The sequence below is a fragment of the Salvelinus fontinalis genome, chromosome 16, assembly GCF_029448725.1.
Source record: "Salvelinus fontinalis isolate EN_2023a chromosome 16, ASM2944872v1, whole genome shotgun sequence".
Taxonomy (NCBI): domain Eukaryota; kingdom Metazoa; phylum Chordata; class Actinopteri; order Salmoniformes; family Salmonidae; genus Salvelinus; species Salvelinus fontinalis.
Window position 1 is genome coordinate 24131738 of NC_074680.1, and position 26758 is coordinate 24158495.

General features: G+C 42.1%; 1 protein-coding gene across 6 annotated transcripts; it reads right to left on the reverse strand.

The window, feature by feature from the left end:
* Window positions 1–20: 20 nt before the first annotated feature.
* LOC129812834 (inverted formin-2-like) lies at window positions 21–26555 on the reverse strand. 6 transcript variants are annotated; one of them, XM_055864744.1, is made up of 23 exons: window positions 26147–26494; window positions 18243–18654; window positions 16706–16821; window positions 16061–16220; window positions 11846–11879; window positions 11453–11594; window positions 11184–11316; window positions 10521–11012; window positions 10204–10346; window positions 10029–10090; window positions 9835–9937; window positions 9612–9697; window positions 9312–9412; window positions 8938–9008; window positions 8736–8843; window positions 8508–8578; window positions 8276–8396; window positions 7956–8120; window positions 7722–7824; window positions 5806–5958; window positions 4717–5481; window positions 4342–4395; window positions 21–3650 (listed from the first exon to the last, which is right to left on the reverse strand). In XM_055864744.1, the coding sequence occupies exons 2-22, from the start codon at window positions 18637–18639 to the stop codon at window positions 4343–4345; spliced, it is 3579 nt and encodes a 1192-aa protein (XP_055720719.1). In that variant the 5' UTR covers window positions 18640–18654; window positions 26147–26494; the 3' UTR covers window positions 21–3650; window position 4342. The 6 variants fall into 6 exon arrangements, with proteins under 6 accessions (XP_055720719.1, XP_055720720.1, XP_055720722.1 ...); XM_055864745.1 differs by lacking the exon at window positions 4342–4395 and having other exon boundaries at window positions 26147–26489; XM_055864746.1 differs by lacking the exons at window positions 21–3650; window positions 4342–4395; window positions 4717–5481; window positions 5806–5958 and having other exon boundaries at window positions 7735–8120; window positions 26147–26530.
* Window positions 26556–26758: the final 203 nt, after the last annotated feature.

Consider the following 26758-nt stretch of genomic DNA (forward strand, 5'->3'; position numbering starts at 1 on the left):
TAAAGAGAAAGGCAATCTCATAATGTGAATTCATTTTTTATTATATTCCAGAATCAACATTCGATACTAATTATGTTACAGTCTACTTGCTAACATGGCACCGTCTAAGCTATCACATTCCTAGAGATAGTAAACTTCCAGAGCTTAACTTACTTAAAATTGCACCATACATTTTTAATTGATGGCTTAAGTGTTCATATTTTATACTGTCTGTGTGTTTGTCCTACTGAAGAACACTGTCAGTCCTGAACGAATTGCCCTTCGGGGTTTAATACACGTGTATTGTATTGTATTGTAAATGATAATTGTAGAAATAAGTTAGTTATTGGTAACAGCAGGAAGAAGCTGCTATTTTTTTCCTATATGCCAAGTGTGGAATCAAAACGTTTCAAAAATGTTCACGACATTCACAAAAGACTGGAATACTATTTTCAGCACAACTGTTCCAACCAACACACTATCAAAGCTTATTGTGAAATAGACACGAATTTGGTTCCAACTGTGCTGGAGGTTATTTATAGCTTTGGAAATGAAGCCTGTGTTTTTATATTCAAACAAATACAAAACAATAACAAAATGTACATATACTTTTTATACTTCAATATAGAACACCTAAAGTGACAGAATGTTGACACAGCCTGGTCTCATGGACTAGACGTAACATAGTACATTTAAATCCAGGACACTCAAATTAGTATGGTATGGTTACATAAGACAGACGGTTACTTTGGTCAAAAACAGGATGGTATAACACAAACGTCTAGAAACCCAAGAGGTTTTGAGTTCTAATCTTATCACGGACAACTTTAGCATTTTAGCAACTTTTCAACTACTTACTACATTTTAGCTACTTTGCATGTTAGCTAGCCCTCCCCCTAACCATTTTAGCTAACCCTTCCACTAACCCTTACCTTATCCCTTTAACCTAACTCCTAAACTTCAACTTTACCCTAACCCTAACACCTAGCCTAGCTAATGTAAGCCAGCTAGCTAACGTTAGCCACCTAGACAGAATTTGTAACACATCATATGTTTCGCAGATTCGTAACATATTGTACATTTCGTAAATTTGTAACATATAATACAAAATTGTAATTTGTAAAATATCATACAAAATGGGTAATGGACATCTACAAATTAATACATACAGTATATCACAAAAGTGAGTACACCCCTCACATTTTTGTAAATATTTGAGTATATCTTTTCATGTGACAACACTGAAGAAATGACACTTTGCTACAATGTAAAGTAGTGAGTGTACAGCTTGTATAACAGTGTACATTTACTGTCCCCTCAAAATAACTCAACACACAGCCATTAATGTCTGAACCGCTGGCAACAAAAGTGAGTACACCCCTAAGTGAAAATGTCCAAATTGGGCCCAAAGTGTCAATATTTTGTGTAGCCACCATCATTTTTCAGCACTGCCTTAACCCTCTTGGGCATGGAGTTCACCAGAGCTTCACAGGTTGCCACTGGAGTCCTCTTCCACTCCTCAATGACGACATCACGGAGCTGGTGGATGTTAGAGACCTTGCACTCCTCCACCTTCCGTTTGAGGAGGCCCCACAGATGCTCAATAGGGTTTAGGTCTGGAGACATGCTTGGCCAGTCCATCACCTTTACCCTCCGCTTCATTACCAAGGCAGTGGTCGTCTCAGAGGTGTGTTTGTGGTCGTTATCATGTTGGAATACTGCCCTGCGGCCCAGTCTCCGAAGGGAGGGGATCATGCTCTGCTTCATTATGTCACAGTACATGTTGGCATTCATGGTTCCCTCAATGAATTGTAGCTCCCCAGTGCCGGCAGCACTCATGCAGCCCCAGACCATGACACTCCCACCACCATGCTTGACTGTAGGTAAGACACACTTGTCTTTGTACTCCTCACCTGGTTGCCGCCACACACGCTTGACACCATCTGAACCAAATAAGTTTATCTTGGTCTCATCAGACCACAGGACATGGTTCCAGTAATCCATGTCCTTGGTCTGCCTGTCTTCAGCAAACTGTTTGCGGGCTTTGTTGTGCATAATCTTTAGAAGAGGCTTCCTTCTGGGACGACAGCCATGCAGACCAATTTGATGCAGTGTACGGCGTATGGTCTGAGCACTGACAGGCTGACCCCCCACCCCTTCAACCTCTGCAGCAATGCTGGCAGCACTCATACGTCTATTTCCCAAAGACAACCTCTGGATATGACGCTGAGCACGTGCACTCAACTTCTTTGGTCGACCATGGCGAGGCCTGTTCTGAGTGGAACCTGTCCAGTTAAACCGCTGTATGGTCTTGGCCACCGTGCTGCAGCTCAGTTTCAGGGTCTTGCCAATCTTCTTATAGCCCAGGCCATCTTTATGTTGAGCAACAATTATTTTTTTCAGATCCTCAGAGAGTTCTTTGCCATGAGGTGCCATGTTGAACTTCCAGTGACCAGTCAGTATGAGGGAGTGTGAGAGCGATGACACCAAATTTAACACACCTGCTCCCCATTCACTCCTGAGACCTTGTAACACTAACGAGTCACATAACACCGGGGAGGGAAAATGGCTAATTGGGCCCAATTTGGACATTTTCACTTAGGGGTGTACTCACTTTTGTTGCCAGCGGTTTAGACATTAATGGCTGTGTGTTGAGTTATTTTGAGGGGACAGCAAATTTACACTGTTATACAAGCTGTACACTCACTACTTTACATTATAGCAAAGTGTCACTTCTTCAGTGTTGTCAGATGAAAAGATATACTCAAATATTTACAAAAATGTGAGGGGTGTACTCATTTTTGTGATATACTGTACATATGAAACATACAACAATAAATGGTGCTTCGGATTTACGTACAGAAAAATACGAAATGCTCTGAGACCAGGTTACAGCGACAGAGTAAATTTGCTGGGATTGAGGCTGTGCAGAGACTACAAACAGTAGCCTTGTGGAACACAACAGCCTCTTGGTAGAATACAAATCAACCTGGCCAGGGAACCATAGCAGTTTTTCCTGTTTATTTCACAAATGTTTCAAGAACTCAAAATTATCAAAGGAAGGTAGACCATGCTGATATCTTCCTGGAGGAATCAATTTAGTTCAATATAATGTAGTACTAAATCCTGGTCCTGGAGTGCCACAAATTTAACCGACCTGGAAGACCAGGTGTGATAAATTGGGGGCAATCACTAAATTGATCAATTAGCTCAGTTGGTCAGGGCTGTGTTGAGTACATAAAAACGTAACAGATCATTAAATTGAATGGAAACGATGCTGTACTGAACAACCAGTTGACAAACGGGGAGGGTTTGGTTGTGGGTTCAAACGCACAGCATCCCTTTAAATACATCACTTGTTGCTTCAAGCCACACCCCAGCACACTCACCGAATGGAGCAAACGGATCTCAAAGTCTGTTCAAGAAAGTACAAGAACATTTTGGAAAAACGTGTCGTTCAATACAAACCGTTCACAATGTAGCAACCGTTTAAGCGAACTGAACGCACCCCTGGTATGGTGCCTGGTTGGAACAAAATCCTGCAGTACCTGCGGCACTCCAGGAACAGGGTTGCCTACCCCTGATGTAGTCCATTACAATGTGTAGAAACCATGTATGGAAAAATCAACAACATTTTCTTTTCCCTCTTGACTTCCTTTTCCGGGAATTGCCTAGGGAGAGTAAAGAGTCAAATTAATAGATTGAAGGAATCAAATGACATACCAATGACTTAAAATAGTATGCAGATAATATCAAACAAAGTGGGAGACCAAAGACTGCATTTGGTGGATCTTGGCATTGAAGAGAATGAACAGTTTTATAATGTTTCTGATGAATACTATTATTTTGGAAATTAAATTACATTCAGTGCTGTTGGTTCCATCAATTTCAAGATCATTAAAGCTTTCAGCAAAGTCAGACTTACAAAGGACACAGTTTACAGGAAGCACAAAAAAGGCATTGCATTAGTAGTTTAACTCGGTTGTTGTGAAGGTGGACAGTTTAGTCACATAGGGGCATGGAGGAACAGAAAACAAGACAGCAAAACTCAACAACAAAAAAATTGTGCTGAGCAAGGTCTTCCCGGTGAGGCCATCACAAGTTGAAAAGCTCAGTATGACAGTGAAGTTTTTTACAGATTTTTTTTTTTACAGATTTTTTTTTACTGTTTTTTACTTTTTTACTGAAGATTTTTACTGAATAAGAGAGTGTTAAAAGCAGGACAAGACACAAATCAGGTCAAACCAGACCCTGTTTAGGCCAACACACGTCTGTTAATTAAAATCATGGCTTGGTGCTGATGGGTTGATTAAAATGTTCCTGCTTGCACCAGTTAGTTTTCAAACCAGTTGTTTGACCTACCTCACTGCAACACACACCCCTTTTTACATTTAGTATGTCCATTTCCAGTGTTACCTGGTGTTTTAGAGAGTCAAAGAAAAAAGACAACACGAAAAACAAACTACTTGATGATCATGACAGGACTCAAGGTGTTGTAAATGGGAGGCTTTTAAGATCGGTTTTCCAAAAATTGTACATTCATGCTAAAATGTTAAAGTTCACAACTAAAACAACAGCACGAAATGATCAGACACTGTATAAAACATGTAATGTAAAATGCAACAAAACCATATACCAAAAAAACTGGAGAAATCTCCCTATCAGACACTTCAGTAGACCACAGTGATCTGGATCACCCAGACACATGATCTTTATTAGAATGAATGAATACATTACCTTCAATACTCTTCTTTTTGTTTCTTGTAAAGAGCTTCTGCTGTTTTTTATCCTCTGGTTTTAGAGTTTCAGATGCAGAGGCAGGCAGAGCTTTGGATACTGATGAGAGCAGATCTTCAGAGTCCACTCCATCGGGCACATCGTACGCCGGTCCACTTTCCGCAGCACTGACCATAGGTACGTTGCCATTGGTGTTTGTGTTGCCATTGGTGTCTGTGCTGCCATTGGTGTCTGGGTGTCCATTAGTTATACCCTCATCCTGTGCCACCATCTTCACCATCATGTCATCCTCAGTCTCATCTTGTCCAAAAGTCTTTACCATCATGCTGCTGCTCTTACCTCCAACTTCATCTTGGCCAATGGTTTTTCCTATCAGGTTGCTTTCACCATTACTCTCTATCATCATGTCCATATCAGTGACAGGAAGTGTGCAGGCTCCATTAAGGTGACTCTCTCTATTGCTCTGTGGACATTCAGGCATCAAGTCCTCCGTTACCATCAGGTTGATTTCAGGCAGGTCTGCATCTGTGAAGGTAGAGATGCTTGGGGTGTTATTTAAGACACCCATTCCCGGGACCTCCTGTGTTGGTGAATTGGTTGTGGGAAGGCTGGAAAAAGCAGGGTTTTCTTGGGGTTTGCTGGGGCATTCGTTCATTCCTTCTCTTGGGGCCCTCTCCTCTGCCTGGGGTTGAGTTTGACTGGGAGCGCTGGAGGCTTCTGAGACAGAGGCTTTGGCTTCTTCTATTACAGGCTTGACACTTGACCCTGCAGTGGAGAAGGAGGTTCTGTTAATGTATGAAGACAGATAGGAAGAGCAGGTCTACTGTACCAGGCATTCCAAACATGTCATCATTCAAGCAGGCAATGTTTGAATCTAGCAAGTGGTGTTTCTTAAGAAAAGACACAAAGAAGCATGACCAAGCACACATTCTTGATGAAATTAAGCAAGTGTAATTGGTAGTTGTAGTGGCTGCACAAAATCACAAACGGAAGCACAGAGATGGAGCGGCAAAGCCTGTTTATGGTTCAATGCAGGAGAGTAGGAGTGGATTTGGAGACAGGATGGGGTCATAGTCGTCTTGTCCTTACCAGGCTGGCCCTTTTTCCTATTCATTTCACTAGAGGGGGGGCTTTCCGTATCGCACCTGGGCCGCGTCTTCCTGAGATGGAAGCCTTTCCGGATGTCAGCAAGAAGGTGGTCGATAATACAGCCATCGTCCTGTGGCGAGGGTCCTTTCCGGACTGGTGACAGAGGATAGAGAAAGAGACATATCAAGATACCACATGGCTCGTTATGCTGTATCATCTTAGTGTGAATACAAAACATAGTTGGACTCATATGACAGAGGAGATACAGTGCCTTGCAAAAGTTTACACCCCCTTGGCGTTTTTCCTATTTTGTTGCATTACAAGCTGTAATTTAAATTGATTTTTATTTGGATTTCATTTAATGGACGTACACAAAATAGTCCAAATTGGTGAAATGAAATGAAAAAAATGACTTGTTTCAAAAAATGTTTAAAAAGAAAAAAAAAAGAAAAGTGGTGTTCAGCCCCTTTGCTATGAAGCCCCTAAATAATATCTGGTGCAACCAATTACCTTCAGAAGTCACATAATTAGTTAAATAAAGTCCACCTGTGTGCAATCTAAGTGTCACATGATCTGTCACATGATCTCAGTATATATAGACCTGTTCTCAAAGGCCCCAAAGTCTGCAACACCACTAAGCAAGGGGCACCACCAAGCAATTGTCACTAAGAAGAACAAGGAGCTCTCCAAACAGGTCAGGGACAAAGTTGTGGAGAACAGATCAGGGTTGGGTTATAAAAAAATATCCCAAACTTTGAACATCTCACGGAGCACCATTAAATCCATTATTAAAAAATTTAAAGAATATGGCACCACAACAAACCTGCCAAGAGAGGGCCGCCCACCAAAATTCACAGACCAGGCAAGGAGGGCATTAATCAGAGAGGCAACAAAGAGACCAAAGATAACCCTGAAGGAGGTGCAAAGCTCCACAGCTTATCTGTCTATAGGACCATTTTAAGCCATACACTCCACAGAGCTGTGCTTTATGGAAGAGTGGGCAGAAAAAAGCCATTGCTTAAAGAAAAAAATAAGCAAACACGTTTGGTGTTCGCCAAAAGGCATGTGGGAGACTCCCCAAACATATGGAAGAAGGTACTCTGGTCAGATGAGACTGAAATGGAACTTTTTGACCATCAAGGAAAACGCTATGTCTGGTGCAAACCCAACACCACTCATGACCCCGAGAACGCCATCCCCACAGTGAAGCATGGTGGGGGCAGCATCATGCTGTGGGGAGGTTTTTCATCGGCATGGACTGGGAAACTGATCAGATTGAAGGAATGATGGATGGCGCTAAATACGGGGAAATTCTTGAGGGAAACCTGTTTCAGTCTTCCAGAGATTTGAGACTGGGACGGAGGTTCACCTTCCAGCAGGACAATGACCGCAAGCATACTGCTAAAGCAACACTCAAGTGGTTTAAGGGGAAACATGTAAATGTCTTGGAATGGCCTAGTCAAAGCCCAGACCTCAATCCAATTGAGAATCTGTGGTATGACTTAAAGATTGCTGTACACCAGCGGAACCCATCTAACTTGAAGGAGCTGGAGCAGTTTTACCTTGAAGAATGGGCAAAAATCCCAGTGGCTAGATGTGCCAAGCTAATAGAGACATACCCCAAGAGATTTGCAGCTGTAATTGCTGCAAAAGGCGGCTCTACAAAGTATTGACTTTGGGGGGGTGAATAGTTATGCACGCTCAAGTTTTCAGTTTTTTTGTCTTATTTCTTGTTTGTTTCACAATTAAAAATATTTTTCATCTTCAAAGTGGTAGGCATGTTGTGTAAATCAAATGATACAACCCCACCAAATTTTACATTTTCTATTTTAATTCCAGGTTGTAAGGCAACAAAATAGGAAAAATGCCAAGGGGGTGAACACTTTCGCAAGCCACTGTATATCATAAGAACTCACTTATTTTTCCATTCTCCCCCTTCTGTCTTTTGGATTCTTCCTCCTCAAGCTGCTTTTTCCTTTTCTCCACCTTCACAGCCTGCTCTTTTCTGGTTTTGTTTTCCTGTGGGTGTAAATGGGAAAATTGAGAAAGAGATTACACCAAGCTACTCCTTAGAAAATCTTTATCTTCAGTTTTCTAGTGATGGAAATCAGTATTCATTATTTGCAGTTATCTAAACTTGCTCCTCTAACTTTTAAGGCTTTGATGAAAAGTCCCCTAAAGGTCTTGATGGTGCCAAAAAGCTCCTCCAGGGAAAGATTGTTGACATCCTCACACAGGTAGAGGGCCAGGTCACCCTTCTTCCTCACAATCTCCAAAAAACTGTCCTCCAAATCTCGGCAGGCCTCCAGGTTTTTCTTGGGGAGGGAAACAAACAGTTGAACCATTGCCTCATTAAAGAACACATTTGTATAGTTGATTGACCTCCTCCAAAGAGTTTTAAAACAACCACAAACTTGTCAATATTGTGATGCATTGAACCACAATAGAATCTAATTCACTGGTTTCATACCTCAAATACCTCTGTGAACTGCTGCTTTACATCGTCCACAGAGTTATAGACTTTCTTTGATGCTTCTTTCACTCGATTGAGTAAGGCACTGGCCTCTGCCTGAATGGAGTCCAGGTTGATTCTGAAGGATAAAAATAAATATTCAAATGTTTTAGTATGTAATTGTATCATGTATGTATCAATTTCAGGGCTTATAATACATGTCTTTTTTTAAATAAAAAGGGTGTTATACCCAGCTGCTTTTTCACAAATCTCAATGTCGTCAGGGAGGTACAACAGCTCTGGGTGGTTCAGCTCTACTTCCTGTAAACAAAATGGTCAGTCATGAGTTTATTTATGATTTCCAACTTTGATTTGATTGTCCATGTGAAGTCTGTTTGGTTTATGTGAGGAGCACTGACCACACAGTTGTTTTTCTTCTCAGAAAAGCACGTCCTTATTTACAGTAGATTAGTGTTACCTCCAGAATGTGATGGAGCAGGGTAATGCGGCTCTTGTTGGCCTTAGTCTCAGTCAGCATCAGCAGGGAGCTGATCTTAAAGCCCTCAGCGTTTCCTGTGTGACATCCCTGTGAACAAACAGAATCAGGAGCTCTTCAGACTGCATAGTGCTGCATGTTTTTGGGTGAGTAGAATGCCATCCTTTGGAGAGTCCTTACTTACGTAGTTGAGGAAGTTTCCCACATCAAGGATGAGCCTGCAGAAACTGGGCATGAGAGTGCTCACTCTGAGACCTGGGGGGGACATTTTTTTAATGTTGAAATGTTCGACGCAAAATGTTTGACAAACCAACACAAAACAATGATTCGATAGACCTGCTTCTCCAACTTGAATAGATAAAACCTTTCCAGCACAAGCAACAATTTGGTCTACATAAAACAACATAGTTAGTCTCGCTCTGTTGATATTTCCAACAAACAAAATAGTTCATAATGAGCCTTACAGTGTCCTCTGATAGCTTTCACAAATATTGAATTGATGAATAGGGCAGTCAATGTAACATGAGTGTTTATACATGGAAGTTGGTGTTGACTTACACTGGCATGCAGCTTCAACCACCTCTGCTTTGGACTTGAGCATGTCCAGTACGGAGGCCGTCTCTTCACACAGCAACATGCAGTCTATCCTCAGCTGGTAACTGTGGGGAGACACGAGAGAAAGAGAGGGAGAGGGGATACGAAGTAGGGATGGTACAGCGAGGGAAGAAAAATGCCATAGGGAATTAAGCAAGACAATACAAGGAAGTGCCAAACAAAAACATACACCAGAATCATCTCCACATAAAGTATCCTGTGAGGTGCCAGAAATATTGAAGCGAGGAGAGGAATAGCAGTTACCATGGTACAGCCAGGATAGAGATGTAGAATCGGTCAACATTGGCCAACTTGTCTTTTTCACCCTGGAAGGATTTCAGGTTTTCTATCTAGATAGAGAAAGAAAAGAGAGTACTTCAGATCAGTCATTACCCTCAAATTGTTCAATGCTTAACTTATACAAAAAATTAAACATTACCCTGTTTTATATATGAAGATAAATGAGGAAAGTACTACTTATACCAACCTCATGTTTCTCAGGTAAGAGTTTAACAAGTTGCTTCAACACCTCCACATCAAACTTAGTCCGATCCCCATTCTGAATCAAGGACACAAACTCATCATGTGAGCTAGATAGAGGAGCATGGAGAAAAAACATCAGCTCAATGGGGTAAAAACAACATTGAAATCAATACCAACTTAAATGATCAATTACATTACCATTTGAATTGCTTGAGAAATATGTTCAAATTCAAGTTCTTCTTTACGTCAATAAAGGATATCTGTAGAGAGAAGAGGGGAACAAATATGGAGGTTGTTGTTTTAGGATTCATAATGAGCCATGTTTTTGATGTGCTCCAGATATGAGAGCTGTAGTGAGTGTTAACCAGTGCACCTCTTTAGGCTCCTTCTTGACAGGAGCAGCTGCCCCCTTGTCCTTGTGTTCGGTCACCGGGAGACAGAACAGCTGCTCAATGCTGGAGTAGTTGGGCTCCCGAGGAACGTCTTTCTGAGCAGAGGTCCACATGGAATGACCATCTGTGTGTTTGTGAAAGGAGGGAGAGAATAACCACAACACATCTGGAATGATCTAATACAATTATTCTCTATGCTGTACTATCAGACAATATTTTCCCCTCTGAAATAGAGCAGACTGCCTCTGTAAACAAAGGGGAGGTACATTAAAGAGAGATGCCAAGGTTATTCACTCACCAGTGACAGCTCTGAGCTTCTGCCAGTTGAGCTTCTTCATCCTCAGGGTGGGGCAGCGGCCTGCCTTGGAGGAGGCAGAACAGGCACACCCCAGGGATTGGCTACTTTGGGCCACCCCCATCCCACCCATGCCAGGAGGAGGTGGTGGTGGTGGAGGCATGCCTGACATAGCGGGGTTCGGTGGTGGTGGGCACCCTGGGGACACCCCCATCCCTGGTAGAGGCGGAGGTGGTGGGGGTACTCCACCTCCTGTGTGTGGTAGTGTCGGAGCGGGGGGTGGAGGAAGGGAAGGGGGTGGGGGTGGTGGAACAGAAGACACTTGGGAGGTTGTGGGGCATTTGGTCAGTCTTTCTTGGTCATTGTCCACCTTATCAGTCTGAACAGCCTTATCAATCTTCTTGGGTGGCAGACCATCCACAGCATGGACACCAGCAGTCCTGCGCTTGGAGAACACCAGGCGTTGCATAATCGTCTCACAGGAGTCCATTGGAGCTGGAGCACAGAATCATACACAAACACTGAAATCTACAGAATTTTGCCTACATGTAACCCCCCCAAAAATATTCTATGCATTTTTGCTCTTAGTCTACATTCACCCAGACTCCAGTCCTTTGCCCATAATGTCCCCTCTTAGGGGACAACTTATTGCCTCAGAGGACTCACAGTCTTGATCCAGCAGTATGGCCCTGTTAGTGAGGGCCTCCAGGGTCTGCCAGATGTCAGCCCTGTCGGGCCCCAGCAGCAGCAGGGCCTGTAGGATGGACAGCAGCTGGAGGGATGACGGTGACCTGCTCACCTGGAGGTGGACCAACACACAACCAAACCTTATTAAAGTGCATTTGTAATTCAATTGTTTACAAGACTTGCCATGATGTTAATTAAGAGAAGGTGGCCTGCAGTGTTATGGTAGTGCAGCTGACGGCTGTGCTCACTTTGTTGAAGAGGGTGGTGAACACCTCCTGGTGACTGCTCATGTCGATGCCTCCATAGACCCTCAACAGCTCCTCCTCATCCTCAACCATAGCCTCTTCAAACGCTTCACACTGAATGATCAAGTCCTCATCCTCCTCATCTCTGGAGGTCACACACACACACCAAGTAATTTATTCAAAAGGGCCTATTGAGCAAGTAGGCTACGTTTACATGTGTACTTCCCACTTGCACATCAAATCAACAAGTAAATTAACAAATGTTGAAGTAAATACAAGTTTTGTTGAATATTTCACTCAAATGTTATTGTGTTTGACCAATGCATTGGCATTTAATTTACCTGCAAATGACAAAAAAGTCACAATGAAATTGAGAAAGTCAGTCAAGGCACTCACCTCAGTTTGGGCAGTATATCAAGTAACTGTAATCCTGGAAAAAAGAAACAGTGCACTTAATAAGGCAGTGACAAAAACAAAGATCCACTTTCAAATGGATCAGTTTCGTACTTTGTACTATTAAAAAGTTGGAACACCACGGAATGTAAACATTAATTTGCGTGATGGGAATCAGCGTGTGATTTTGATCACAGGTGAGCGATTTAGGATATAATTAATCAATCCGCAGGGGAGCGGGGATGTGGAACAACTTCGAACAGATCACACATTTTCCGTGAATGCCAAATTCACAAAAGGATGCGAATGGCTACTTGACAGACTTCAGACCAGCTTCTGTTGTTGGCTTCTGATTGCAGCCAATTTGCCATCATAAAAAGGTAGGCAGGCCTACATCGAAGCCAGTTCCTGGACAATACTGTAACCTGTCAAGAACCATAATATTGTACATACAATGTTGACCGGACTACTATGCCCATATTTCTACAACAAATTCAGCACACATCTCTATAGGCCTAATCTTGATTTCCCAGATAAAACAGATTCTCCCAAAACAAAAAACGATTCAGGTACCACCATCTATGTCAAATACAAATGAATAGGCCTACTTTCAAACCTAAATATGTGAGGTTTGCCAAAGATTCAAGTGTTTAGGGACGAGATAGCCCAGTGAGCACCATTCCGACACCGAAGTTTGTGCAGTTGAAAAGATCTTAAAATTTGGTCTGTCCGTCCTGGCCTTTATTTCAGCGTCCACAGACGTCGTTTTTTGGTCTGTGGATGTAAAAAACTCAGGGCCAGGGCGGGGACGGACATAGACGTCAATAACTTATTTAGATTTGGTCCGGTTTGGACCGGAATTGATTTCAACCTCCTCAGACGCCCGGCCCGAACCGACCTCGATTTGGCCCGAACATAGACGTCTATGATTGGGTCAGATTTGGTCTGGTCCAGTCCAAACCAAATCTGAACCAATCATAGACGTCTATGATTCACAAGTACAGTAGAGTACAGTAAAGTAGAGTTTTTTTTCAGTACAGTAGAATACAGTAATGTACAGTAGAGTATAGTCCAGTACAATACAGTAGAGTACAGAATAGTAGAGCACATTAGAGTATAGTACAGTATTCTGTGTTCTACTGTACTGTACTCTATTTTACTGAACTCTAATGTACTGTAATATACTCTACTACACTGAACTAAACTCTGCTGTGCTCTACTGTATTGTGCTGCACTGTACTGTGCTGTCTCAACTTGTAATACATAGACGTTTGGTCCAGACTGACCAAATTTGGTCTTCTTTGAGGCGGGGTTCATTGGAATAATACCCAGCATGCTTTGAAAGTGTTCTTTTTTACATTTACATATTGGGCGGTTAGCAGATACTCTTACCCATAGCAATTTACAGTCAGTGCATTAAACTAGGGCAAATAAACAACCCCTATTCACAGTCATAGCAAGAAAAACGTGTCTGTAACCGTTATTGAGAATATTATTGTTGTTGAAGTGTTCTGTTTTTTTTTTTTATTGTTTAAGACTGTAATATCTAAGCATGGTCACTGCCTGTTCTAAAGCTTTTGAAACAGCTAAAATAGAAAAAGCTAAAGTGATAGAAGGGAGGAATAATAAACATTCCATTCTGCACTCTTCGGTTTGCTCCAGTTTCCTATTTTAATTGTAGTTAAAAATGTTATAGAATGCTTTCTTCATTGATATGTAGATACACAGTACCGGTCAAAAGTTTGGACACACCTACTCATTCAAGGTTTTTTTAAATGTATTTTTTATTATTTTCTACATTGTAGAATAATAGTGAAGACATCAAAACTATGAAATAACACATATGGAATCATGTAGTAACCAAAAATGTGTTAAACAAATCAAAATATATTTTATATTTGAGTTTCTTCAAAGTAGCCACTCTTTGTCTTGAGGACAGCTTTGCACACTCTTGGTATTCTCTCAACCAGCTTCACCTGGAATTATTTTCAAACAGTTTTGAAGAAGTTCCCACATATGCTGAGCACTTGTTGGCTGCTTTTCCTTCACGCTGTGGTCCAACTCATCCCAAACCATCTCAATTGGATTGAGGTCGGGTGATTGTGGAGGCCAGGTCATCTGATGCAGCACTCCGTCACTCTCCTTCTTGGTCAAATAGCCCGTACACAGCCTGGAGGTATGTTGGGTCATTGTTCTGTTGAAAAACAAATGATAGTCCCACTAAGCGCAAACCAGATGGGATGGCGTATCGCTGCAGAATGCTGTGGTAGACATGCTTGTTAAGTGTGCCTTGAATTCTAAATAAATCACTGACAGGGTCACCAGCAAAGCACCCCCACATCATCACACCTCCTCCTCCATTCTTCACGGTGGGAACCATACATGCGGAGATCATCCGTTCACCTACTCTGCGTCTCAAAAAGACACGGCGCTTCGAACCAAAAATCTGAAATTTGGACTCATCAGACCAAAGGACAGATTTCCAGCGGTCTAATGTCCATTGCTCGTGTCTCTTGGCCCAACCAAGTCTCTTCTTATTGGTGTCCTTTACTAGTGGTTTCTTTGCAGCATTTTGACCACGAAGGCCTGATTCACACAGTCTCCTCTAAACAGTTGATGTTAAGATGTGTCTGTTACTTGAACTCTGTGAAGCATTTATTTAGGCTGCAATTTCTGAGGCTGGTAACTCTAATGAACTTATCCTCTGCAGAGGTAACTCTGGGTCTTACTTTCCTGAGGCGGTCCTCATGAGAGCCAGTTTCATCATAGAGCTTGATGGTTTTTGCAACTGCACTTGAAGAAACTTTCAAAGTTCTTGACATTTTCAGGATTGACTGACCTTCATGTCCTCTTAAGGATCGGATCCTTTTTTTCAATTTTTGCCTAAAATGACATACCCAAATCTCACTGCCTGTAGCTCAGGGCCTGAAGCAAGGATATGCATAATTTTGATACCATTTGAAAGGAAAAACTTTGGAGTTTCTGGAAATGTGAAATTAATGTAGGAGAATTTAACACATTCGATCTGGTAAAATATTATACAAAGTCAAAAACATGCATTATTTTAAAAGCAAGAGAAAGGCCATAATGTACTATTCCAGGTTAGGCACAATTTCGATTTTGGCCACTAGATGGCAGCAGTGTATGTGCAAAGTTTTAGACTGATTCAATGAACCATTGCATTTCTGTTCAAAATGTTGTATCAAGACTGCCCAAATGCGCTTAATTGGTTTATTAATACATTTTCAAGTTCATAATTGTGCACTCTCCTCAAACAATATCATGACATTATTTCACTGTAATAGCTACTGTAAATTGGACAGTGCTGTTAGATTAACAAGAATTTAACCTTTCTGCCCATATCAGATGTGTCTATGTCCTGGGAAATGTTCTTGTTACTTACAACCTCATGCTAATCACATTAGCCTACATTTCCTCAACCGTCCTGAGGGGGGACACCGATCCTGTAGAGGTTAAAGTAATGATGGACTGTCGTTTCTCTTTGCTTATTTGAACTGTTCTTGCCATAATATGGTCTTTCACTACCTCATGAAGCTGGTTGAGAGAATGCCAAGAGTGTGCAAAGCTGTCATCAAGGCAACGGGTGGCTACTTTGAATAATCTCAAATATAATATATAAAATATTTGTTTAACACTTTTATGGTGACTACATGATTCCATATGTGTTATTTCATAGTTTTGATGTCTTCACAATTATTCTATAATGTAGAAAATAGTAAAAATAAAGAACAACCCTTGAATGAGTTGGTGTGTCCAAACTTTTGACTGGTACTGTATGTGAATTTATGTACGGTTGAAATTTGGCCATAGAAACAATGACGGGGGGAAAAAGTATTCTCAACGTCTGTAAAATAAGTATTTTTAACATACGTTAATGACGTCTTTTCAAAGTCCGGAAAATACATATTTTCAACGTCCGCAAAATACATATTTTCAACTTTCAATCAGAACTGTAAATTAACCTAATTTTCACCGTCATTTCACTCACTGGGAGGGGACAGATTGCAGGCAGGCATATAGCTAAAATGACACAGTGACAGATTAGTAATGGAAGTGTTGCCAAATGGCCTATTTTCATTCCCATTTGTCTGGTGTTTCTCAGTAGGGAAACTACCTTTTGTTATTAACAATGTGCCACTGTGTGACCTTGCAGATGAACTGAGTGGCTGAGTAGTGAAGATAAACAATGCGCTGTACCAATAAACTCCTTGCGCATCTTATCTCGCTGTCGCAGGGCATCTGTCCCAAAGATGATGGCGTTGATGACACTGAGGAGGGTGACCATGTAGGGCACATTGTCTGTGGCCTGCAGCTCGTTCATGATCACACTAAAGCGATACTGCTGGGTCTTCACACCCTGGGAGCCAAAGTAACACATTAGTCATTCTGTATGTCATTTCCTCCTGCTGTGTGAGGACAGCTTCTATCCCCATAATGCTCTAATATTGATCAGTGAGTAACATTTATCAAAGTATTGACAACTATGGACATTGCTAGATAATGCAAAGAGGTCACTTAAGCAGTTCAACACATGTACACTCGAGGGCATTTCTAGGTGCATATGGTTGTTCAGTAATGTCTGGGTTGATTAAAAACTACTTTAATTAGCCTATTTAATGAGATTCCTTTGAGCTGAAATAGCATGTTACAAAAAACTTGTCATATCTGATTTCAGTACATTTTCATCAAAAGCACACAGATTGTTACTTATAATTTTCCCCGAGCATTGTTAATTTTCTCTCATGATACTTCCTAAATCAGAACTAGGCCACTTATTCTGTAGGTGTATGGTACATAGCCTCTGTCCATCTGTGACAGCTTGTCTGGCTGTATGACACTTGCCTTGTAGTGGTCCAAGGCATCCATAGCCAGACGGTACCCATCAGAGGAGAACATGCTCAGGGCAGCAAGCAGCTCAAACACCTGCTTCTTCACCATGGTATTGGACGTGTCCAAGGCTGTGATAAGACAGATAATCACAGACATCAGTGTACACATGGTCATTGTCCTCATATTCCTTCCTACCTTTCCCCTTCTCCCTTGTCTGGTGTCCTCTCGGATGTTATGGCTCATCTTAAGACAACGTAACGTGAACTTACCTTTACAAAAAAGTGTTTTGTTTGTGATAAGTTTGTCAGTGTGTGTGAAGATGTTGCAATGCACTGTAACCTCCACACAGTATCCCCCTCCATACACTTTGTCTGACACAATGGCCTATATCTGACCTGAATTCTGTTGCCATGGTACTTCTTTGAAATTCCTAAATCTACTTAGGTATTTTGTGGGGTTGATTTTATATTGGATTACAATTATGTACAACTGAATACTAATTCTTAAGTATTATTCATATATACACACACACACACACACACACACACACACACACACACACACACACACACACACACACACACACACACACACACACACACACACACACACACACACACACACACACACACACACACACACTCAGTGGCCATTTTATTAGGTACACTACCTGTTCATGAAAATGTTTCGCTCCTACAGACAGTGAGTCACGTGGCCGTGGCTTGCTATATAAAGCAGGCAGACAGGCATTGTGACATTCAGTTACTGATTGAACGTTCGAATTGGCAAACCGAGTGACCTAAGCAACTTTGTGGTATGATTGTCAATGCCAGGCTCGCCATTTCCAGTATCTTAGAAATGGCCGGATCCTGGTCTTTCACGCACGACAGTGTCTAAGTCTAAGGTTTACCGAAAATGGTGCGACCAACAAAAAACATCCAGTCAGCATCAGTCCTGTAGGCGAAACAACTCGTTGATGAGAGGTCGAAGGAGAATGGCAAGAATCGTGCAAGCTAACAGGTGGGCCACAAACAGGCAAATAACGACGCAGTACAACAGTGGTGTGCAGAACGACATCTCGAAACGCACAATTCTTTTGTCCTTGTTATAGATGGGCTATTGCAGCAGACGACCACACCAGGTTCCACTCCTATCAGCTAAAAACAAGAAGAATCGGCTCCAGTGGGCTCGCGATCCCAAACACTGGACAATTGAGGAGTGGAAAAGCATCGCTTGGTCCGACGAATCCCAGTTCCTGTTGTGTCATGCTGATGGCAGAGTTAAGATTTGGCTTAAGCAGCATGAGTTCATGGCCCAATCCTGCCTGGTGGCGGTGGTGTAATGGTGTGGGGAATGTTTTCCTTGCACATGTTAGGTAACTTGATACCAACGTTTCCATGCCTCAAAGTACCTAATAAACTGACCACTGAGTGTATATATATACTGTGTATGTATAAGGCTAATTCGTGGAACCTCTCGTGGAAAGTGTGTGTGTCATGCCATAGCTTTAAAACACTGTATATCTCCTCAGTCCTAGATGCTGTCGAACCTTGGGAGAGTTTGCGGATGTAGCCCTCATTCTCCACGATAAAGTTGATCCCAGACGAGGAGTTCATGACAGCCCGGACACAGCTGACACAGGTGAGCTGCAGCAGGGCGTCTGCGATGCGGGAGCAGCCCCTCCCAGACAGCCTGTCCAGGGCCTCCAGCAACAGGTCCAGCCCACTCAGCTCCAGGAACTGGACCATCCAAGACTCCTCGCTGCCCTCCAGACGACGCTTCAGCCCAGAGTAGTTGACCACACTGGGCACCTGGAGCATGCGGATGCACAGCTCTGGGTCTGCACTCTCCAGGTTGGCCTCCAGCTGTGTGTCTGAGTCCTGGGAGGAGCCCAGATGGCCCCTCACCGCAGCCCACTTCCTCTTCTCGTCCGACTTCAATGACATGGCGATGGAAAGAGTCTGTGGAGGGAAGTTAAGGTAGTTTAATTAATTAATTGACATGGTGATGGGCAGAGGGTTTGTGGAGGGAAGGGAACGAGGTTCAATTCAGTGTCGTGGTGAGACTTTTGGTTTGCTGGACTGCAGTTTTGTTCGATAGAGTCTAATGTAAACATAAATCTGTTTTCTATAAAGTGCTGAAAGTGGTGGAGAGTTCATTATATTTTGATGGTCAAAATGTTATTGGGATGTTTTTTTGCAAACAAGCCAAATACTATTTGATGGGCCTTTGAATAAATATTATGTAGGATGATCAGTACCCATTATAATTGTATCAGGGATATCCTGGCTAAAGGATTCATGCCTTTATCACAACATAGCACATTCATAGGAAATGACAGCTCTGCACATTGGGGGACAAGTGAAAGTTATGTCAGCAGTCCTGTCATTACTAGTCCTGCCAAACATTCAAACATAATCCTGTAGTAAAAGGGAAGGGACTCGCTGTCAGCTAATCAACAGCAAACACAAAGACAGGCACATGACACTCAGTGTATCTTTATGGGAGATATATTATATTCTGTGTAAATACTTTATTTTCAATTACATCCAACTGTGAACAAGATTTTGAGTAGGGTTGCAAAGGGAGGGTATATTACTGGAGACTTGAGAAGTTTACCAGTAAACTACCAGCATTTTCGGTATCTTTGAAGAATTGTATGTAATCTATCACAAGACATCTAGCGGCCCTATTGGGATCAAACTGGTGGGAGCTGAGAAAAAAAGTAAATAGTTGGAAGAGTTGCAGAGTTCATTGAAAATTATGCCATTGTTGATTAGAAGCATTTTTTCACTAATTAGGCTATTTTCTCTTGAACTATATGGTCTATCTACTAGAAACTCATGGACAATATGGACACAGATATAAAAAAGGAATACCATATTAAAAGTGATTCAAGTATAAATTACCAAAAGTTACAATAGATTTAACTTTAGCAAATTACCAGTAGCTTTGCAACCCTAGTTTTGAGTAATATGCTGCAAAACAAAAGTATCATTGTGAAGCGAAAAATATCACCCAGGATATACTTTTAAACTCGGACAAAACAGAGATGCTTGTTCTAGGTCCCAAGAAACAAAGAGATCTTCTGTTAAATCTGACAATTCATCTTGATGGTTGTAAAGTTGTCTCAAATAAAACTGTGAAGGACCTCGGCGTTACTCTTGACCCTGATCTCTCTTTTGACGAACATATCAAGACTGTTTCAAGGACAGCTTTTTTCCATCTACGTAACATTGCAAAAATCAGAAATTTTCTGTCCAAAAATGATGCAGAAAAATTTATCCATGCATTTGTTACTTCTAGGTTAGACTACTGCAATGCTCTACTTTCCGGCTACCCGGATAAAGCACTAAATAAACTTCAGTTAGTGCTAAATACGGCTGCTAGAATCCTGACTAGAACCAAGAAATTTGATCATATTACTCCAGTGCTAGCTTCCCTACACTGGCTTCCTGTTAAGGCAAGGGCTGATTTCAAGGTTTTACTGTTAACCTATAAAGCGTTACATGGGCTTGCTCCTACCTATCTTTCCGAGTTGGTCCTGCCGTACATACCAATACGTACGCTACGGTCACAAGACGCAGGCCTCCTAATTGTCCCTAGAATTTCTCAGCAAACAGCGGGAGGCACGGCTTTCTCCTATAGATCTCCATTTTTATGGAACAGTCCGCCTACCCATGTGAGAGACGCAGACTCGGTCTCAACCTTTAAGTCTTTACTGAAGACTTATCTCTTCAGTAGGTCATATGATTGAGTGTAGTCTGCCCCAGGAGTGTGAAGGTGAACGGAAAGGCTCTGGAGCAACGAACCGCCCTTGCTGTCTCTGCCTGGCCGGTTCCCCTCTCTCCACTGGGATTCTCTGCCTCTAACCCTATTACAGGGGCTGAGTCACTGGCTTACTGGTGCTCTTTCATGCCGTCCCTGGGAGGGGTGCGTCACTTGAGTGGGTTGAGTTACTGACGTGATCTTCCTGTCTGGGTTGGCGCCCCCCCTTGGTTTGTGCTGTGGTGGAGATCTTTGTTGGCTATACTCGGCCTTGTCTCAGGATTATAAGTTGGTGGTTGAAGTTATCCCTCCAGTGGTGCGGGGGCTGTGCTTTGGCAAAGTGGGTGGGGTTATATCCTTCCTATTTGGCCCTGTCCGGGGGTATCTTCGGATGGGGCCACAGTGTCTCCTGACCGCTCCTGTCTCAGCCTCCAGTATTTATGCTGCAGTAGATTGTGTCGGGGGGCTAGGGTCAGTTGGTTATACCTGGAGTACTTCTCCTGTCTTATCCAGTGTCCTGTGTGAATTTAAGTATGCTTTCTCTAATTCTCTCGTTCTCTCTTTCTTTCTCTCTCTCTGAGAACCTGAGCCCTAGGACCATACGTCAGGACTACCGGGCATGACGACTCCCTGCTGTCCCCAGTCCACCTGGCCTTGCTGCTATTCCAGTTTCAACTATTCTGCCTGCGGTTACGGAACCCCTACCTGTCCCAGACCTGCTGTTTTCAACTCTTAATGATCGGCTATGAAAAGCCAACAGATTTATTCCTGATTATTATTTGACCATGCTTGTCATTTATGAACATTTTGAAAATCTTGGCTCTCTCTAACTTTCTCCTTCTCTCTTTCTTTCTCTCGGAGGACCTGAGCCCTTGGACCATACGTCGGGACTGCCGGGCATGGTGGCTCCTTGCTGTCCCCAGTCCGCCTGGCCTTGCTGCTGTTCCGGTTTCAGCTGTTCTGCCTGCGGTTATGGAACCGCCACCTGTCCCAGACCTGTTGTTTTTCAACTCTTAATGATCGGCTATGAAAAGCCAACTGAAAATTATCCATGATTATTATTTGACCATGCTTGTCACTTATGAACATTTTTGAACATCTTGGCATAGTTCTGTTATAATCTCCAACCGGCACAGCCAGAAGAGGACTGGCCACCCCTCATAGCCTGGTTCCTTTCTAGGTTTCTTCCTAGGTTTTGGCCTTTCTAGGGAGTTTTTCCTAGCCACCGTGCTTTTACACCTGCATTCTAGCTGTTTGGGGTTTTAGGCTGGGTCTCTGTACAGCACTTCGAGATATTAGCTGATGTACGAAGGGCTATATAAAATAAACTTGATTGATTGATTGAGGATATCCCTTAGCTCACCTGGTCTTTTAGCATAACTGGCTGAATTGGCACAAATGCACACATTGATCACACGACTGACCTTTTCTGGCATAACCTTAGCTCAGAACACTGTTCTATCTATCAACCTGTCCCACCCTCAACTACGCACAACATCCCTTGCAAGCTCCCACACTCACTCAGAAATAACAGTGTAGGGAATGAGCCTAAGAAAGGGGGACAAATCTATAAATACTTCATCTATAATCGCAGACATCTGATCAAATGAATAACTGTAGGGGTATAATTCTCCTCCCAAAATGAGTTACTTATTTCAATAACATTAGTTATTTCACACTTGGCAAGACTAACCTATACAGATGGCATTGGAAAGGCAAATACATATAAACAGCAAAACTGCAGCTCTGCACGCACTGCAGTACTATGGATGGTTCTAAGCCCCCGTCTGCCTCTCTCTATATCTACACAACACATGGCTTAGCTCAGGAATCCGGGCTATTTCAATTATGTTTCTGTGTGGTGTTTTATGTAAAAGTCTCATGAAACTCACTGAGCAGAATATCAAGAGAGTAAAAACTGGCTACTGATGACAAGATTCCACCACAGTGGTTATTTACATGGAACTAAAGTCAACTCTAAAATGTAACAAACTGTAAACTCCTTCAACTTTCCATTCAGTTCTCAAGTTCCCAATAATTCAACAGGCCGAAAAAGGAGCTGCTCTGTTCCAGACACATTTGGCAAATCATTTGTCGGGTTCAACTTTGGCGGGGCTGATTCTCTCTGACTTGGACTGCAAGTGCGACAGTGTTACCGAGCAAGCCAGGAAGACAATTTCCTTTCACAATAGGCTTTCTCATCCCCCATCAAAGAGCTCTGTTCATTAGCTACAGAATGGGAGGAATGTCTCCTGCTACACTGGCTGCTTTCTGACGACTAATGGGTTTTATACTCAGATTCGTACAAGGATTTACAATCTATTCATCTGCACAGAGTGATGTACTGTAAGGTCACTGGTGAATAGAACATTTTAGTCCAGGTGAATTCCACCACATTAGTCATGGACACAGTCATGGACACAGGGGAAGTACATTAAAAATGCATTGACATTAACATTAGGTAGCAGGACAGTCAGCAGGACTTTCCAACATGGGTCAGGCGCTTTTCAGTAGGAACTAAGGGAAGGACTTTCCTGAGACAGGAAACACAAGACAAACATGGTGTAACGGTTGTCTAATTCCTAAGGGTCGGACCAAAATGCAGCATATGTTGAATCCATAATGATTTATTTAAACAAAGCGACGAAACACGAAAACTCTTTAACAAACTACAAAACAAATAAACGACGTAGACTGACCTAAAACATGAGAACTTACAAATACACGAAGAACGCACAAACAGGTACAGACTACAAACAAACGCTACAGTCCCGTGTGGTACGAACATACATACAGACACGGAAGACAATCACCCACAAACAAACAGTGAGAACAGCCTACCTTAATATGGTTCTCAATCAGAGGAAACGTCAAACACCTGCCTCTAATTGAGAACCATATCAGGCAACACATTAAACCCAACATAGAAACACAACACATAGAATGCCCACCCCAACTCACGCCCTGACCAACTAAACACATACAAAACAACAGAAAACAGGTCAGGAACGTGACACATGGTGCCACAACAACATTAATTTTTAAAATGTAATTTCTCACACAATTCTGACCTGACCTCAGTTATAGAGAGAGAGAGCATCTGTTTATAAACAATCAGCTGGCTCTCAATGCAGGAACAACCATGGATCATCTGAATAAAAAGGATGAAAATGACATTCTTTATTAGCTTGTTGCTTCATGTTTCTACTTTAACCAATATTAACATGAGCTCAGTGACAGCTCCCACATACCACAACTCACATTGGCTTACTTACTGCATGTCAGGAATACACTCCTCCTGTACTCAAGGGAAGCTGCCTACATTCAAACAACCCAACCCACCAACCCACTGTTCTACTGTAAAAATAGAGTGCTATTATATAAGAAAGACGATTCCCATTTATTTTCTTGTAAGAACTCAGCCAACATATACAGTGTAGATATGTCTGCATTTGCCATGGATAGAGTCTCACAATCTATTAGTTTATTCTTACCACCTTCAGAGCAGGGGGATTTTGTGTAAGCCAAACAGAAGAGAGTAAATAAGCAGCAACATGTACTGGGGCTGGGATAAGAATTGAGCCAGATGAAGCCCAGTGTTTATGGAATCTTATTTGTTGTCCTTTAACTGGAATGCCAGACTTGGCCATGAGAGAGAGAGACCCATGATGCCTCAGAACTGTCTCTGAACAACATTGTTGCCTGCAGTTTAGCTGACTGTGTAACGCTCATCGGAAGGATGAGACCAAGGTGCAGCGTGATACGTGTTCATGATTCTTTATTAAATCCAAACTCCAACCATAACAACAAAAGACCAACGAACATCACGTTCCATAGGCTACGCAGAGCTAACAAAAAAACAAAACATCCCACAACCTAAGGTGGCAAAACAGGCTGCCTAAGTATGATTCCCAATCAGAGACAACGATAGACAGCTGTCCCTGATTGAGAACCATACCCGCCCAAAACATAGAAACACAAAACATAGAAATAAAGAACATAGAATGCCCACCCAAATCACACCCTGACCAAACCAAATAAAGACATAAAAAGGCTCTCTAAGGTCAGGGCGTGACAGACTGTCGTGTTTTTATAATGCAGACATAAGCCATAAGAAAATATTATTTAAAAACAGAGCTCCCTGGAACTCTTGTAAAAATCTTGAATTGTCATTGATAACATCTCACTTTCATTTCTAAACATTCAATTCAGCATAATTGTATCTGTAACTTATTTGCCCAAAACAGCCAATGTGTTGGCCATGTCCCTCTCTTCACATCTGGTATTCATTTTCTAGAACTAGTAGCCTGGTATGAATTCCTCGCTTCACTTGCTATCTTCATTGATGTTTCTTCTTTGAAGTGGTTGAATTTAAATCCTGTTGATGTTATTGACTGACAATGTTTTAAGACCTATAAGTTCAGACCTTTGAGTTCACCAGAGCAGATGTCTGACGGAACTATTAGGAATAATTTCTTATGGTCTTGATTCTGGTTTTTATAGTCTCAGATATTTGGCCATGGACTTTAAGACATTATGCCCATGTTGTTATGGCAATGCATTTGAGGGCTGCAGTATAGCCTAGTGAATACTGTTGCAATCCACAGCTATGAGGGTATGCTGTGAGTCACAAAGCCCTGAGGGGGTTGCTTTTTCTTAGTGGCAATTATACAGAGTGATATTTCAGAGCCCTCTCATCCTGGTTCTAATGATGACTTTGAGTGTGCCTTGCCTTGAACAATAAATCCGTAGAGGTACCATGCGATACTCCTGCACTCCTGCTTGGATGAACGGGCCCCCAGAGACTGATGTAAAGTATGAACAAAGTATGTAAATGTCTGCACTCACTACTAATTTACTAAAATGTAAAAAATACAAAAAAATAAGCAGAGACTAATGTAAACAGGGCTGAGGTCTCCAACATAATTTGGGCAGTGTATCCCAACCTTGTTACTGTTAAACAGTTCAATGCAACACACATGATGTTATTAGCTGGATGTGAATATGTAACAAATGTATTATATTTATAATAACTTTCATTTATATTCTATTAGACCACATCTGTCTGTGTTTCTGTCAACAGGGAGCAGCTGACTCCACTGATGTAACCTGTCCTGCATCACATACAAGCAGTCCTCCTTTCTATGGGAAATACTAAGAGAATGTTTGACAAATTCCAAAAAGATTAACATGCATTATGTCAGGATATTCACTCCTGTTGTAATAATATGTTATGATAAATAGGAGATAATGGGGATGTGATGCCAATAAAGATGAACTGCCATCTGTTGGATAAATGTTCAATAGGCCCACACAGGTAGTTCATGTTTTGTCAGTAGCCTTAGATGATTCTTTGGAAGAGATGTGAAACTATGTTTCTGCTTGATAATCATGTGAAGTACCCTACCCTAGTCCGGAGGATTCCAATGTTTTAGGACCGTCTTCATTTTGCGCTCCTGTCCGCTCCCATTTTTATGGTGCGAACGTAACGGGAAAACCTGTCACCGGTTTATAATGGCGAATTCCGATAACTCGTTTAGATTGCCTAATGGAATGATTGCCTTCAAAACACTCATTTCACTTTTAAGACATCGAAACAGGTCGTTGTCTGAAGTTCTCATAAATAGCCTACCGATGGGCTAAAATACATTTCCATTTAAACCGTTTCCAGTTGCGCTGCCTTACCTGAGGTTATGCCATAAATAACCACTTGAAGAATCGCGTCCCCCGATTGTGGCCAGATAACGAACGTCCCTTTCCAGCCTCCAAGCGCCGTTTTCTTTCGTACGTTACCAGGATACCTCTCTGCAGTGTATATAGTGGAAAAGGGATGGGGATGGTTAGGAAGATTTCAGTTTGGACCTGGACCTCCTTGCAGTTTACACATGAGTGTGACGATGTTGCAGGCACAGCTGGATGGCCCCTCCCACGCCCTGAACTCAGCTGGCCAGCATGCTTTATTGTGGCATGGGGTTGAGATAGGTAGAAGACAAATGTTCCAACAGGTTGCAATAAAGTAGCCAATATATCATATTCTATTTTGTAGCCTACCATTCTGTTGTATTCTATTCTGTTGTATTCTATTTGCATAGGAATCTTGTCTTTCAAAAGTCTCCATGGGAAAAGGTGATACCAGGCAGGCCTACCGTTTCTTATTGGAATGTCACTTAGCTATGCTTACAAAAACGTTATCTGCCTCAGGATTATAGTCTTTTAGGCTGATTACCCTGACCACGTGGTAAACCCAAGCGGCCAGGCCTAACATAGTTTGAAGATTAAAGATAATAATCTTTAACC